General features: G+C 48.8%; 1 protein-coding gene across 1 annotated transcript; it reads left to right on the top strand.

The window, feature by feature from the left end:
* Positions 1–14,945: 14,945 nt before the first annotated feature.
* Positions 14,946–15,881, top strand: LOC123285328 (transmembrane protein 177-like). The gene has a single exon (XM_044769124.2). The coding sequence runs from the start codon at positions 14,946–14,948 to the stop codon at positions 15,879–15,881; it is 936 nt and encodes a 311-aa protein (XP_044625059.2).
* Positions 15,882–17,052: the final 1,171 nt, after the last annotated feature.

The following is a 17,052-nucleotide window of genomic DNA, read 5'->3' as shown; positions in this document are numbered from 1 at the left end:
CAAACAGGTAAGAGATTGTGTTACATTTCTGAGTCTCTTTTACTAGACTTACAAGAGATGCTAAATGGTCTAGGAAGATTTTGCCTATTAGATTTAAAAGACTACTGGGGAGGGGGGGTGTTGGTGTATTTAAGAGAATCACCTAAATTCAATTTGAAAGTCTGGTTTGAAACGTCTAAGGGAATTTGATCAATTAAGTACAGAAGTGGTGTGGTATAATTAAGGAGGAGTTACTCTGTTAAACCATGGTTAATTGAAAGTTAATCAAAGAACATGTAGAAAAAATTCTTATTTTTATACAAAAAATAATGGATTTAGTAATAAAATAATTATATTTGTAAATTGAGATTTTAGGCTTAGAAGACGGGATATTTAAACTTGATACTTTTAATCAACTGAATAGTAATTAAAACATAACTCTCAGGGCCAGCCCAGTGGCTTAGTGGTTAAGTTCATATGCTCTGGTTCGGCAGCCTGGGGTTGGCAGGTTCGGATCCCGGGCACAGACCTACACACTGCTCATCAAGCCATGCTGTGGTGGAGTCCTGCATACAAAATAGAGGAAGATTGGCATGATGTTAGCTCAACGACAATCTTCCTCAAGCAAAAAGAGGAAGATTAACAACAGATGTTAGCTCAGGGCCGGTCTTCCTCACAAAAAAAACCATAACTCCTGAGTATTCCTTTCATGCCCAAAAGCCCCCTCAGAAAATTTTCTAGGAAGAAATAAAAAATCTGAAAAGACCTGTAACAAGTAAGGATATTGAATCAGTAATCAAAAATCTCCCAACAAAGAACAGCCCTGGAACTGATGGCTTCACTGATAAATTCTACCAAATATTTAAAGAAGAACTAATACCAATCCTTCTAAAACTTTTCCAAAAAATTGAAGAGGAGGGAACACTTCCTAACTCATTCCATGGACCAGCACTACCCTGATACAAATGCCAGACAAAAGTCACTACAAGAAAAGAAAACTTCATGGGGCCAGCCTGGTTAAGTTCACACATTCTGCTTCTCAGCGGCCCAGGGTTTGATCTGAATGATCCTGGGTGCAGACATGGCACCGCTTGGCACACCATGCTGTGGTAGGCATCCCACATATAAAGTAGAGGAAGATGGGCACAGATGTTAGCTCAGGACCAGATTTCCTTAGCCAAAAAGAGGAGGATTGGCAGTAGTTAGCTCAGGGCTAATCTTCCTCAAAAAAAAAAAAAGAAAAGAAAACTTCAGGCCAATATCCCTTATGAACCTTGATGCAAAAGTCCTTTAAAAATACTAGCAAAGCAAAATCAGCAGCATGTTAAAGGGATTAGACCAAGTGTGATTTACTCCTCAATGCAAGGATGGTTCAACACACAAAATTTGATCACTGTAACACACCACATTAACAGAATGGAGGATAAAAACCACGTGATCATCTCAATTGAGGCAGGAAAAGCAATTGACAAAATTCAACACCATTTCATGAAAAAAACACGCAACAAACTTGGAAGAGAAGGAAATTGCCTGAACATAATAAAGGCCATATATGAAAAACCCCAGCAAACATCATACTCACTGGTAAAAGACTGAAATCTTTTTCCCTACAATCTGGAACAGGACAAGAGTGCCTACTCCCACCAGTTCTATTCGATTTGGTAATAGAAGTTCTAGCCAGAGCAATTAGGGAAGGAAAAGAAATAAAAGGTACCTAAATTGGAAAGGAAGAAGTAAAATTATTTCTGTTCACAGATGATATGATCTTATATGTAGAAAACCCTAAAGATTCCACACAAATCCAGTTAAAGTGAGTAAATGAATTCAGCAAACTAGCATGATACAAAGTCAACACACAAAAATCAGTTGCTCTACACTAACAATGCATAATCTGAAAAGGAAATTATGAAAACAATTCCATTTACAATAGCAACAAAAAGAATGAAATACTTAAGAATGAACGTGAACAAAGAGATATAATGAAAACTACAAAACCTCACTGAAAGAAATTGAAGAAGACAAATAAATGGAAACACATCCATGTTCACGGATTGGAAGACTGAATATTGTTGATGTCAATAGTACTGAAAGCAATCTACACATTCAATGCAATCCTTATCAAAATCCCAATGATGTTTTTTGAAGAAATAGAAAAATCTATCCTAAAATTTGTATGGAATCTCAAGGGACCCTGAACAGCCAAAACAATCCTGAAAAAGAACAAAGCTGAAGGAAAGTATGAAATCACACTTTCTGATTTCAAACTTATTACAAAGCTACAGTAATCAAAACAATGTGGTACTGGCATAAAGACAGACATACAGACCAATGGAACAGAAAAGACAGTCCAGAAATAATCCTTGCGTATGGTCAAATGATTTTTGACAGGGTGCTTAGACCATTCAGTGAGGAAATGACAGTTTTTTCAACAAATGTTGCTGGGAATACTGGATATCCACATGCAAAAGAATGAAATAGGACCCTTACCTAACACCATATATAGAAAATTAACTCAAAATGGATCAAAGACCTAAATTTAAGACCTAAAACTAGACAACTCTTAGAAGAAAACATAGGGCAAAAACATCACGACTCTGGATTTGGCAATGATGTTTTAGATTTTGCACTGGAAATAAAAGAAAAAATAGACAAATTGGACTTCATGAAAATTTAAATTTTTGTGCATCAAAAGACACTATCCACAGAGTAAAAAGGCAACCCACAGAATAGGAGAAAATATGTGCAAATCATATATCAGATAAGGGATTACTATCCAGAGTATACTGAGAACTCCTCAAACTCAACCACACACACACACACAAACCCAACTCAAAAATGAGCAAAGGACTTGAATAAACATTTCTCCAAAGAAGATGTACAAATGTCCAATAAGCACATGAGAAGATGCTCGATGTCACTAATTTTCAGGTAGATGCATTTCAAAACTACTCACACCCATTAGGATGGCTACTATCAAAAGAACAGAAAATAAGTGTTGACGAAGATGTGGAGAAATCGGAACCCTTGTGCACTGTTGGTGAGAATGAAAACAGTACAGCCTCTGTGGAAAACAGTATGCTGGATCCTCAAAAAATTAAAAATAGAATTACCATGTGATTCAGCAATTCCACTTCTGGGCATACACCCGAGAGAATTGAAAGCAGGGTCTTGAAGAGATATTTGCACACTCATGTTCACAGCAGCATCATTCACAGTAGCTAAAAGGTGGAAGCAACCCAAGTGTCCATCAGCAGATGAATGGATAAGCAAAACGTGGTAAATACATACAATGGAATATTATTCAGCCGTAAAAAGGAAGGAAATTCTGATATATGCTACAACATGGAAGAATCTTGAGGACATTATGCTAAGTAAAATAAGCCACTCACAAAAAGAGAAATACTGTATGATTCCATTTATAGGAGATACTTAGAATAGTCAAAATTATAGAGACAAGAATGTAGAATAGTGGTTGCCAGGGGCTCGGGGTGGGCGCAGGAAGTGGGGAGTTACTGTTTAATGGGTACAGAGTTTCAGTTTTACAGGATGGAAGGTTATGGAGGTGGAGAGTGGTGATGTTTGCACAACATTATGAATGTATTTAGTATACTTCAGTCCAAAAAGTCAAGACGGTAGATATGTATATTTTACCACAATGAAAAACCACCACCATCAGATGCCCTGTAAGCCATCATTCCCTGGGTGCCTGTCCCTGTATTTATTTCCTGTTTCTCCCCTAATCTAGTCCCAGTCACCCACCACTCGCAGGCCTCCCAAACCTCACTGCGACCTTTAGAATGCTTGATCAACCATCACCGAATTCCCCACACTGTCACCTCCTCTGAACATTCCCTTCCCTGGCTTGCTCTTCCCGAAGCTTGGCTCTCTTCCCTGAGGACACCCTAGCCGCCTCAAGTGAAGCCATTTTCTTCCCTGTGCTCCCTGGAAATCAGGGTAGAATAGGTGTCCTCTTTGCTCCCCGTGGCCATTTTCTCCTTCACAAAGCCCGGCTTCTTTGAAATGCACTCCATCAGACCGTTCCAGTACACTCCCGATCCTTGCTGCTGTTACCAACCCACCTCCTGGTCGCTCTCTCTCATTCTTGACTTATTTTAGTACCCGGATCCCTGTATTCTTTACCCCTTCCCTTTCACCACTCTTGCCAACTTCAACATTGGCAGAGACAATCCACCCAACATCTTGGCCTCTTGTAACCGAGCCTCCGTTTTTTATTGTACCTGGGATTTAATTTATAGAGGTGATTAAGGAACAACATAGAAAGGTCAGTACCGTTGAAAGAAGCATTTAGAGGAGGGGGCCGCCATGCCATGCAGGACCACATGGGGAACTTCCACGGTCCGTTAAGAAGCAGAAGGAGCGAGTGGAAAACATGGCCCAGAGCTTTAACTGTGGTTTCCACGGGAAGGAATGGCAAGGCAGGGGAGGGGAGTTTAAGCGCGTTTAGAATTGGATAGTTTGAATAATTTTGGCGGGGCTATGGGGGTGGTCTCTAGTTTGCCATACTTGACCCTGGGGTCATTTAGAGGAGGGGACAGACTGGCTTGGCTGTGAGGGTTAGGTAAAGGAGGCAGTTGGGGGTGTGGGCTCTGGACTGATTGGTTTGCATATGAATGGTGTGCTTGGGGTGGTGGGGGGGAGTCCTCTGCTGTCTCTAGGAATTAGCTAGTCCTGGAAGGGGCAGTCTCTCCGTGAATAGCAAGGCCCCTAAATTGTCATAAAATGTAGAAAATAAAAAACATGATTAATACAATTCTCAATTCTTAATAATCTCTTCCACCCCACCTCAGGCATGGACTTCCACAGTCATACTCTTGACTTGCCATCACCAATATTGATGCCACCTCTGGAGTGTCCATTTCAAGCCTCCTACCCTCTAATCACCACCTCCTTATGCTTTTGCTTGGCTTACTCTCGTGACCCCATTCCAACAATCCTTACGTTCCACTGGGCCAATGATCTTGCCACTTCTTCCCTCTGTAAAGTGCTTAGAAACAGTGCTGGGCACGTGGTACGCACCATCTAAGTGTTAAGCACATAGATCACCCCCAGGCCCTCACTATCCTCCTTTGCAAACGTTCTCACCTCCTTCGCCCGTTTCTCCTCACTCTGTACTTGACTGGCAAACTCCAGCTCTGGTTAAACCCTTTAGCTACCCATCCACCCATCCCTGCACCTGAGCGCCTGAACATTGTTGGAGAAAATCACATGACCGCACTAACTAGTCTCGCACTGCGTCTTTGACCCAGATCTCAAACGGGCACTCGATGCTGTCCAACAACCATTAGATTTTCCTGGGGATTCTTTCTCCCTCTTCAAATGGAAAGTTCACATCTTTTCTGCTTTCTTCAAACCTTCACCGCCCCCTCCTCACTACACTCTCAGCTGATGACCTCACTCCATATGTCACCGAGAACAAAGAAGCAGTCAGATAAGAACCACCTCATCTTCCCTCATAAAATCACTAGCCTGGGCCCTTGACCACAGCCTCCCCCTGTGTTTTCCAGCTTTATTGAGATATAATTGACATACAGCATCCTGTACGTCTAAGTGTACACGTGACGGTTTGACTGCAGCTTCCTCTTGTAACAGTGAAGAACTGTCTGATTTCTCTCCTCTCCCACTCGTGCCCTGGACCCCGTGCCCTCTCACCCACCCAGGGAATTCCTTCCTGCGGTGACCCCTCTCTCTGGCATCATCAATTTGTCTCTCTCAATGAGATCATCTCAATAACAGTATTCCTCAGTGAGATAATCATCATACAAGCACAACTTACAGAACAAACCCAAACCCTTCTCAGAGCCATTCTTCACAGCAGGGCTGCTGTGCTCCCTGCCTTCACTTCCTCCCACTCTCTCTCATCCTGTCAAACTACCCTGCTCACCTTCCACAAACAGTTCCTGCCGAGGTCACCAAGGACCAGCCACTGCCGTTAGAATAAAATGCAAGGGCCTCTCTCGGGCTGCCGGAGCCCAGCGATCTAGCCCCTGCCTACCTCTCCCCCTCCCCTCCTGGCCGGTCCTCTCACCACACTGTCTTCCAGCCACACTGGACTTTCCGCTCCTCAAACACACTGTCTCATTCCTGTCCTTGGGCCTTGGAACTAACCATCTTCTCTGCTGAGGATGTCGTTCACACAGATCTCCATCCAATCTCTCCCATCACTCAGGACTCAGCCCAAACACCCCCTCTTCAGAGAGGCCTTGCCTAGCCACCTTAGCTAAAGAATGCCTTTCCCTACAGCTGTATTTCCTTAGTAGCCTTGCCCTGCTGGAAATTATCTTATTTTCTTATGTTGCTAAATAAATGAGAAGCTTAAACAAATGTGTTGACTAAATAAGCAAACTTTTACCATAAGTTTCACCAAACACATCAGTAGCAGAAAGGAAGGGTGGTGAGTAGTCACAGCCCAGGTGAGCAGGTCCAGGGCCTTCACTTTCTTTCTTTTGCTGAAGAAGATTGGCCATGAGCTAACATCTGTTGCCAATCTTCCTTTTTTTTTTTTCTTCAATGTGAGCTGCTGCCACAGCATGGCCACTAACAGATAAATGGTATGGCTCTGTGCCCAGGAACCAAACCCAGACCACTGAAGCAGAGCATGCCAAATTTTTTTTTTTTTGAGTTATTGATAGGTTACAATCTTGTGAAATTTCAATTGTACATTAATGTTTGTCAGTCATGTTGTAGGTGCACCACTTCACCCTTTGTGCCCACCCCCCCATCCCACCTTTCCCCTGGTATCCACTAAACTGTTCTTGGTCCATAGTTTTAAATTCCTCATATGTTCACTTCTTCCCTCCCTATTTGGATTCCTTTTATTCCTTTTTCTTGCCTGATTGCTCTGGCCAGGACCTCCAGTACTATGTTAAATAAGAGTGGTGATAGAGGGCATCCTTGTCTCGTTCCTGTTTTCAGGGGAATGGGGTTCAGTTTTTGCCCATGGAGTATGATGTTGGCTATGGGTTTGTCGTATATGGCCTTTATTATGTTGAGGTAGTTTCCTTCTATGCCCATTTTGTTCAGAGTTTTTATCATAAATGGCTGTTGGATCTTGTCAAATGCCTTCTCTGCATCTATTGAGATGATCATGTGGTTTTTATTCCTCAGTTTGTTGATGTGGTGTATCACGTTGATTGATTTGCAGATGTTGAACCATCCCTGTGTCCCTGGTATGAATCCCACCTGATCCTGATGTATGATTCTTTTGATGAATTGCTGAATTGTGGTTGCCAAAATTTTGTTTAGAATTTTTGCATCTATGTTCATCAGTGATATTGGCCTGTAGTTCTCTTTCTTCATGGTGTCCTTGTCAGGTTTTGGTATCAGCGTGATGTTGGCCTCATAGAATGTGTTAGGAAGTGTTCCATCTTCCCTAAGTTTTTGGAATAGCTTGAAAAGGATAGGTATTAAATCCTCTCTGAAAGTTTGGTAGAATTCCCCAGGAAAGCCATCTGGTCCTGGGGTTTTATTCTTTGGGATGTTTTTGATTGCTGTTTCAATCTCTTTCCTTGTGATTGGTCTGTTCAAATTGTCTGCCTCTTCATGAGTGAGCTTTGGGAGATTGTAGGAGTCCAAGAATTTATCCATTTCCTCTAGGTTATCCATTCTGTTGGCATATAGTTTTTTGTAGTATTCTCTTATAATCCCTTGTATTTCTGCAGAGTCTGTTGCTATTTCTCCTCGCTCATTTCTGATTTTGTTTATTTGAGCTTTCTCCCTTTTTTTCTTTGTAAGTCTGGCTAGGGGTTTGTCAATTTTATTTATCTTCTCAAAGAACCAGCTCTTTGTCTCATTGATCCTTTCTACTGCCTTTTTCATTTCAATAGTATTTATTTCTGCTCTGATTTTTATTATTTCTCTCCTTCTGCTGACTTTGGGCTTCATTTGTTCTTTTTTCTCTAGTTCAGTTAGGTGTGCTTTAAGGTTGCTTATTTGGGATTTTTCTTGTTTGTTAAGATGTGCCTGTATTGCGATGAATTTTCCTCTTAATACAGCTTTTGCTGTATCCCATATGAGTTGGTATGGCACAGAGCATGCCAAATTTTAACCACTAGGCCACTGGAGCTGGCCCAGGGCCTTCACTTTTGCCCCTAAAATGCCTAGCCAGCCAACAGCCCAGAAGCGCCATTCGTGGACACATTTGTGGGCCTAGTTCACAAGGGCCTGGTTCACAACCCCCCAGTCACTCCTGGGCACTGTCCCTGGTCAGGGCCAGCTGGCAGGAGGAGGACAGCAGCTCCACGGCAGAAGCAGGCCCTTGCCCCCGGCCTATCTGGCCCACCTTCAGGCCTGCCCCTCCCAGACTCGGAGCAGGGCATTCCTGAAAAGAAGGAGAATCCCAGCAGAGGAGGAGAAGGAGCAAGAGAACCCACCAGACGGCAGCAGCAAAGTGCCGACGGACAGCAGCCTGGGGAGCCTGGGCCAATGGTGCTGGACGCTGGCCACCCTCCGGCCTCACCTAAGGGCTTTGTAAGGAGGCTTTGGGACTGTGCAGGCCTCAGCTCAGAGAGCCTTCCCCATGAACCCCAAGTCCCCCGAGGGGCCTCTCTCCAGGGCCTTTCCTTTCTTGTCATGGCTGCTCCCCCTCACCCTTTATGCCCCGTTCACTCTCACACTCAGAAGGGATCCGGCTGAGAAGCCTCGCCGGCTCCTGAAACAAGAGACCCAGTTTCTGCAGGGAAAGCGCCCCCACCTGCCCTCTTGTCCTGCCAGTGAGTTCCTATGAGTCTTCCTGAGCCCAGACACAAGGGCACCTCCCTGAGGACGACGTGCATTCTCTCCATGGTGGCCCCACCACAGGAGGAGGGGAGAGCTGTCTGCCCACGTGGGTTTGTTTGTGGTTTTGCTTTCTTGACTTGGAAGCTGCTTGAGGGCCGCGGCTCTTTCTTGTCCGTGTGTTACCACAGCACTTGGCACAGGGCAGGAGCTGCATGAACAAGTGAACGGACACCCCGGGAGTGCTGAGGGAGGAGTGGGTGGGGGTGGTCGTGTCCTCAAGCACACGATGGAGATGACCACATACTCTTTTTGGAAGCCCAGGCTTAAGCAAAACACCTGCCTATCCCGTGGGTTCCCACTCCCCATCCCTGAACACTAATCCTATGGGGTGCTTTAGTTGAATGAGTGATAAATGTTCTACCAGCTCTGCAGTGGGGTGGGCAACATACTTTTTCTTAATACACATTTTTTGTTGAGGTAAAATTCACCATTTTAAAGTGTACAATTCAGTGGTTCTGAGTGTACTCACAATACGGTGCAGCCAGCACGGCCACCTAGTTCCAGCTCGCGCGCATCACTCCTGAAGGAAACCCGCACCGTTAGCAGTCACTCCTCCTCCCCCTCCCCCACCCCTTGACAACCGCTCATCTGCTTTCAGTCTCAATGGATTTGCCTTTTCTGCACATTTTACAAAAGCGAATCATACAAAACATGGCCTTTTGTGATGGGCTTCTTTCACTTAGCATGTGTTCAAGGTCGTCCATGTGGGGCATGTATCAGCACTACATTCCTTTTCATGACCAAATAATGTCCCATCGTGTGGAATATGCCATGTTCTGTTTCTCCATCCATCAACTGATGGACATTTGGGTTGTTTCCACCTTTTGGTTATTGTGATTACATGAACATTTGCGTACAAGTTTCTGTTTGAGTCCCTGCTCTCAACACTTTGGGGCTTTCTTCCTGGGAGTGAAATGGCTGGATCACATGGTCGTTCTACGTTCAGCTCTGTGAGGAGCTCCAAACAGCTCTCTACAGTGGCTGAACCACTTTACATTCCCCCGGTAACGTTTGAGAGGCTCAGCTTCTCCACGTCCTCGCGCTTGTTATTCTCTGTGCGTTGCTTTGCTTTGTTTCGTTTTTATGGCCGTCCTAGTGGTTGTGAACTGGCATCCTATTGTGCATTTGACTTGTATTTCCCTAATAACTAATGACACTGAGCATCTTTTCATGTGCTTGTTGGTCATTTGTGTATCTTCTTTGGAGAAATGTCTATCAAGTTGTTTGCCCATTTTTTAATTGGATTATTTCTTTTTGTTGTTAGTTGTTAGGGGTTCTTTTTTTTTTAAGATTTTATTTTTTCTTTTTCTCCCCAAAGCCCCCCGGTACAGAGTTGTGTATTTTTAGTTGTGAGTCCTTCTAGTTGTGGCATGTGAGATGCCACCTCAGCATGGCCTGATGAGCGGTGCCATGTCCGTGCCCACGATTCACAGGCCCTGGGCCACCGAAGCACAGCGTGCAAACTTAACCACTCGGCCACGGGGCCAGCCCCTGTTAGGGGTTCTTGATATATTCTGAATATTAGACCCTTATCATATCTATGATTTGCAAATATTCTCTGGCATTAGGTCGACTGTCTTTTCACTTTTTTGATAATCTTCTTTGATGTGCAAATGTTTTGAATTTGAGGAAGTCCAGTTGGTCACCCTACTTTTTAAAGACACATATTTAAAAACCTTTTTATTATGGAAATTTCCAAACCTACAAAAAAGTAAAGCATAGTATAATGACCTCCCCTGAATTTGTCATGATGCTTCAACAACTACCAACATTTTGTCATGTCGTTTCATCTAAGCCCCTGCTTTTTGCTTGTTCTGTTTTGGCTGGAATGTTTTGAACTAACAGCAGACATCACGTCTGCACCTGTAAATACTTCAGCATGCAAGAAGACTTTTTGGTCTTCTCATGTACAGAGACATTATGCTTCATCCCACCTAACAAAATAATTCATTAATAACACCTAGTACTCAGTTCATATTCAGATTTCCCAAGTTGTCTCAAATATGTCTTTTTTACAGTTAGTGAACTAACTCCTGATTCAGGATCCCAACAAAAGGCGCATATTGCATTAAACTGCTATGTCTTTCAAGTCTGTTTTATTTTATGTCTCCTTTCTCTCCTTGTTTTTCATGCCATTGATTTGTTAGAGAAAGCACATCATTTGCCTTGTAGAGTATCTCACATTCTGGATCTGGCTGGGATCACATATTAAAACATTGTGTAACAGTATTTACATAGACAACTGAGCAGCCAAAGTTGGAGTCTCAGAAGCAGAACAGATCTTAACAATAACGGTTAATTGCTATCCGGCACAAACTCTGCTGGGCACTGTGCATACGTGACTCCCTGAATCCCCGCAACAACCCCAGGAGGGAGGGAGTACTCCCATCCACATTTTACAGGTGAGAACTCGAGGCCCAGAGAGCTTAACCTGCCCAAGGTCACACAGCTAGTAAGGGCTGGAGCCGGGACTTCACCCAGCAGTCTGGCTCCAGCATCCCTGCTCCTCACCATCGCCAGATTCGCATCTGATCTGGGAAGCCCTTTGTGACAGGCAGGGTGCCTTTCATGGCCAAGACTGAAAGGAAACCCCAAGTCCTGTTCAGGGGCAAGTGAGTTGAAGTGTCATCCCCCCCTTAGTTATGCAAATGAGAGTGTCTAGGCAGGTTCTAGGACTAGAGGATAACAGGGCCCTTCGAGACAGATATTATTATCCTGACTTTAGAGACCAGGAAACTGAGGTCCAGAGAGGTGACATCCTTCACCCAAAGTCCCCCTGCTTCCTAAGGAAGGTCTCTTTGCCTGGGCTGCAGCCTCCCTAAGCGCTGATTCTGGGCTGAGGGACTGGCCCAGGGCTAGTGGGCAGCAACTCAAGGCCTAGCTTCTCCCCTAGTGACAGCAGGGTCCTCTCTGCCTGACCAGCCCAGACTCCACAAGGCACTGCTGGGCCAAGCCCAAGGACAGGGAATGCTGACCCCAAGGTGCCCCCATAGGATGCTCTACCTGAGGATTAGCTGTGACTCAGGTGTGATCCTGACTGACCCACTGCAGCTGGTCTCTTTGTGTTGGGAGCCCTGCAGCCAGGGCTGAGCAGCTGATTTGTCTGGAGACACACTGGTCCACAGGCTGCTAACCTTCCAAAGCCCCACCCCAATGCCCACACCTTCTGGGGCTCCTTACATCCTCACCTTTCCACCCGGGAGGTGAGCCATACTTTTCTCCTCCCCTGGGGGCTGGAACGAAGAGAAAGCTTGACACAGAGGCCAGATGCACTTGGCAGAATTTGTAATAAGCAGGAGCCGTAATGGGAAATGGACAGGGAGAGGCGTCCCATCTTGTTCCAGGGCTAGCTGGGGACACAGGAGCTGGGTACCCTGCCCAAGCGAGATGCCTCAGGTTCCTCATCTGTAAACTGGGGATAATCTACTTCAAGAGTCCACAGTCTTTTTTCGTAGAGGGCCAGGTAGTATATATTTTAGGCTTCCCGGGCCAAACTGTCTGCGTTCCACGCACGCAACCCCGTCCTTCCGGGGACGCAGGCAGGGACCACCCGCAAAGGAACGGGCCTGGCTGGGTCCCAGTAAGCGGCGCGCTGGGCTTGGGCGCAGGCACGTCCATCCCTGATCTTCGCCCTCATGGAGCTTCAGGGAAGGTGAGGCGACAGATGTGTCGCTGCTCTGTGGGCTGTACAGTGAGGATCACATGGCGGGCGGTGAACGTGATAATAAAGCTCAGAGCCCCGCAGGCGAAGGCGGTTCCAGACAGGAAAGGACACGGACCGGCAGTCAGGCGGACGTGGGCTCTGTCACAGGCCGCCTGCTGACCCCCGCGGGGCCGCCGTCCCCTCGAGGCCAGAACGGGACGATCACGGCCGCCTCTCAGGCGCAGAGATGGACCGCTCCCCGCGCCGCTCTGCCCGCGGCCGGCGACCACTCAAGGCGCGGACCCGCCCCGAGGCGCCCAGTGGGGGCGGAGCCTGCCGCGCGGGCAGGAGCCCCAGACGGCCCCGCCCCTCTCCACCGGCCCCGCCCCTCACTACCGGCCCCGCCCCAGGGCATGCTCTGCGCCTGGCCCCGCCCCTCTGAGCCCCCACCCCAGAATGTGCTTCGTTGAGTCTGGCCCCGCCCCCAGGGCCCCAGCCGGCGTGCTTTGGGCCTGACCCCCGCCCCCAGAGCGTGCCTTCAGCCTGGCCCCGCCCGGCGCACGTGTCGTGGCGTTTAAGCTGCGGCGCAGGAGGTAAGCGCGTGGGAAGGGGCGGGCAGGTGTGCGGCGCGGAGTGGCCGAGCGGCCGAGCCCCGCCCCGGGGTCGTTCTCCTTTCCCGGGGTCGTGCCTGCCGTGTATTAGAGCCGCCAACCGTAGCTGGGGGGGATGGAAGCCCCGTGGGAAGCCCTCTGCGAGGGTCCTGCAGCTGCTCTTCTCCCAGCCGCCTGCGGGATGCGCCGCATCGTCTCCGAGGGCGACCTGGAGCGCAGGTTTGGCGCTCGGGGCCCTGGGGGCGCTGGGACCTTGCCCAGGACCCATCCTTTCCGAACCTCAGTTTCCTCATTGGAAAAAAGGCCCAAGTGATGTGACTCTTTAAGAGATTCTTATTAAAATAGGCCAAGCGGTACCCCGTCTTGATTGCCTCAGCCTATTTACTAATTAAACATTTTTCACAAACAGGAACACAGTAAACTTCAACCAAATTAAATAATTGCGAATTTTTACTGACATATTTACGGATGAAATAATACGATACCCGGGATGTGTTTTAAAATAAAGCAGTTGGAGAGGGAATGTGGGTGGGAGTAGAGATGAGATGAGATTGGCCATGAGTTGATGATTCTGTCTGCTTTTGTATATGTTTGTAATTTAGCATTAAAATTTTTTCTAGGGCCTGGCCCCATGGCCGAGTGGTTAACATGAACTCTGCTTCAGTGGCCCGGGGTTTCTCAGGTTGGATCCTGGGCTGAGGATCTAGCACCGCTCATCAAGCCATGCTGAGGTGGCGTCCCACATAGCTCTTCTAGAAGGACCTACAACTAGAATATGCAACTATGTACTGGGGGCCTTTGGGGAGAAGAAGGAGAAAAAAAAAGATTGGTAACACATGTTAGCTCAGGGCGAATATGGAAAAAAAGATTCTAAAATGAAAGATTTCCTGTGGACGTCTGACAGCCTGTGTTCAATACTGTGCCTGCATTATTCTGCTAGGGCTGCCCTGCAAGCACTGCGTGGCTTAAACCACAGAAATTTGTTCTCTCAGGGTTCTGGAGGCTGGAAGCCCAAGGTGGAGGTGTCCGAGGACTGGTTTTCCTGAGGCCTCTCTCGTTGGCTTGTAGATGGCCCCCTTCCGGCTTGTGTCCTCTCAGGGTCTCTCCTTTGTGTGTGTCTGTGTCCTCACCTCCTGTTCTCATAAGGACACCTGTCATATTGGATTAGGACCCAACCTGTAGAACTCGTTTTAACTTAATTACCTCTTTAAAGACTCTGTCTCTAAATGCAGTCACATTGTGAGGTACTGGGAGTTAGGACTTCAGTGTGTGAATTTGAGGGGACAGTTCAGCCTGTAACGCTGCCACTTTACAAGTTTGGGCTTTTGACCAGTTTGCTTAGCCTGTCTGTGCCTCTGTTTTCACTGCTTTAAAATAGGAGCAACAGTGGTCTTTAGGTCGTGGGATTGTGAGGATTCAGTTGTTGGATGGTGTGTGTAAAGCTCTCAGAACTGTGTCTAGCTCACAGGAAGATCTCGGTAAGTTGAACGTACATTTCATCTATAAATTAGCGATCCCGGGGCCTCACTATGGGGTGAACAGTGGGTGAGGCAGTTGGGTACTTAGTCCTGGGCCTAGTCAGGGGAATAAAGGTAATCATCACAGCCATTATCACAGGGCTGTGTGCTGCTGTGCCAGGTGCTGATTGTTTTATGTCTGTCCATCATTTCCTCGTCACAGCCACCGTAGTACTGGGCCATCGTCACGTGCCCATTTGGCAGATGGGGAAGGCGCTGCACAGGGCTGGAGCTGGGGTTTGAACTCAGGCTCTGGAGCCCGTGCTCTCAACCTCTGGGCTGTATTCCCTCCGTTAAAAAGGATGTGGCCCTGGGGTTCCTCAGTCTGCAGGCAGACCCAGGGAACTGTTGGCTGACTTCTCTTGTTTTTGGCCCAGGTTTCCAGTGGTGGCAGCACTCATGGCGGGTCCCCTGTGGCGGGCCTCAGCATTTGTGCAGAGACACAGGACAGGCCTGTTGGTGGGTTCCTGTGCAGGCCTGTTTGGGGCCCAAATCTCGTACCACCTCTTCCCAGATCCTGTGGTCCAATGGCTGTACCAGTACTGGCCTCAGGGCCAGCCAGCCCCGCTCTCCCCAGAGCTGCAGAGACTCTTCCAGGAGGTGCTCCAGGACATGGGCGTCCCCTCAGGCCATTGCTACGAGGCCTTCACCACCTTCACCTTCCAGCCTGTGAGTGCTGGCTTCCCAAGACTCCCTGCGGGGGCCGTGGTGGGCATCCCCGCCAGCTTCCTGGGTGGCCCAGTGACCCACAGCGACCAGCCTGTGATCGTCCATGGGCACAGAGTGAACTGGCAGAGCCCAGCAGACGCCCGGCTGAGAGATGCCCTGACCCTGTCCCGTGACGCCCAGAAGTTCGCCTTGGCCAGGGAAGTGGTGTACCTGGAGAGCGCTGCAGCCGCCCTGCAGGCCCTGCCGGCCCCCGCTTGCCTGGCAGGAACCTGGGCCCTGGGCGTGGGTGCCAAGCATGCCCTGGGGCTCTATGGGGGCCCCATGAACTTACGGGCCGTATTCAACTTGGTGGCAGCAGTGGCAGGCTTTGTGGCCTATGCCTTCTCCACGGACTCTCTCACTCATGCCCTGGAAGCCTGGCTGGACCGCCGCACAGCCTCCCTGTCTGCGGCCTACGCCCGGGGTGGCGTGGAGTTCTACGAGAAGGTTCTGTCAGGCAACCTGGCCCTGCGAGGCCTCTTGGGCCGGCCTGGAGAGAAGCTGTACACGGCCAGCGGGAACGTCACTCCCAGGCACTGGTTCCGCATCAAACACTTACCCTACACGACCCGCCGGGACTCTGTGCTGCAGCTGTGGAGGGCGATGCTCACCCCAGGCTGCTCCTGAGGGGCTCACCTTGACGACAGTCCCTGCTCGCGCAGGCGCCGCCCCGCCACTGCCTCTGGGGGCTCTCTTGGCGCCTCTGCACCCACACAGCCCAGCGTCAGAAAAATCACAGGCTTTTGAGCTCAGCAGCCGAGATTCTACCCCAGCCCTCCACTCATGGTCGCAGTGCCCTTGGGCAAGTCTCTGGATGAGTCGGAGCCTTGGTTCCGTCCACTGTGAGAAGGGGAAGGGATAAGCCTCCTGGCAGGATTGTGGGGTTGTGTGAGAAGTGAACGCGAGCATCTGGCAGGGAGGGCTTGCCATAAATAAACAGGATGTCCCTCCTGCTTGGTCTTTGAGTGCCAGGGGGCTGTGGGAGTGAGGCCACATCTCGCCAGCAGAGGCGCGTGCACGATGGGAAAGTGTTCCTACAGCGAAGGACTACCCCGGAGTTTGCCTGGTGGCCAAATCCCGTTTTTTTCTGTGCTGGTGGAGATGAAAGGCACTGAGAGGTCTGGGGAGAAGCTGCCGTGGGCCGCGAGGCTGGGAGCTGGAGCCTGTGGTGCAGCTTTACGGGAGGTGTGTCTGCCAGGGTCCTGCCAGAGCTGATGGCACACTCCGAGAGGCTGGGCAGCCAGCACGCGGTGGGGCCCCGGGACAGCCCCCGCACCTGAGGGGAGAGAAAGTGTTGCCGGAACCTTGCGAGAGCTGTGGTGTGGGAGACCTGGCAGAGCTCTGGCCGAAGGAAGAGGAGGGAACGAGCCGTTGCAAAGCCCAGGCCCTGCAGGGAGGGAGCCCACAGACACAGTCCCAAGTGGTCAGCCTCCTGGGGACAGAGCACAGTCAGCTTGCAGAGCAGAGGGAGAGAGGAGGGAGCAGGGAGGGGAGGTGGAGATGGGGGCAGGCTTGGCTCACAGGAGGGGGTGAGGAGAGCAGGTGGCTGGAGGGGGCAGTTGACATTAGGCACCCAGGAGGAGGCTGCACCTTTGACCTGCTTGTTTCCCTTGAGCCCTCTGGCGGTGGACAAAGCAGACCCCACTTTCAATCCTCGGACAGGAGACCCCAGCAGGAAAGGTCAGGAGAGTTGGCTCAGCAAGCCAGGCTCGCTTGGCCCTTCGTGTATTTTGTCGGTGGTTGTCTTTTCCCTGGAAGAGGTGAATGATTCAGGCCTGGTGCCAGTGTGACTCTGGCA

Source organism: Equus asinus, chromosome 4, assembly GCF_041296235.1.
Source record: "Equus asinus isolate D_3611 breed Donkey chromosome 4, EquAss-T2T_v2, whole genome shotgun sequence".
NCBI lineage: Eukaryota > Metazoa > Chordata > Mammalia > Perissodactyla > Equidae > Equus > Equus asinus.
This window is presented reverse-complemented; position numbering and strand designations above follow the sequence as displayed.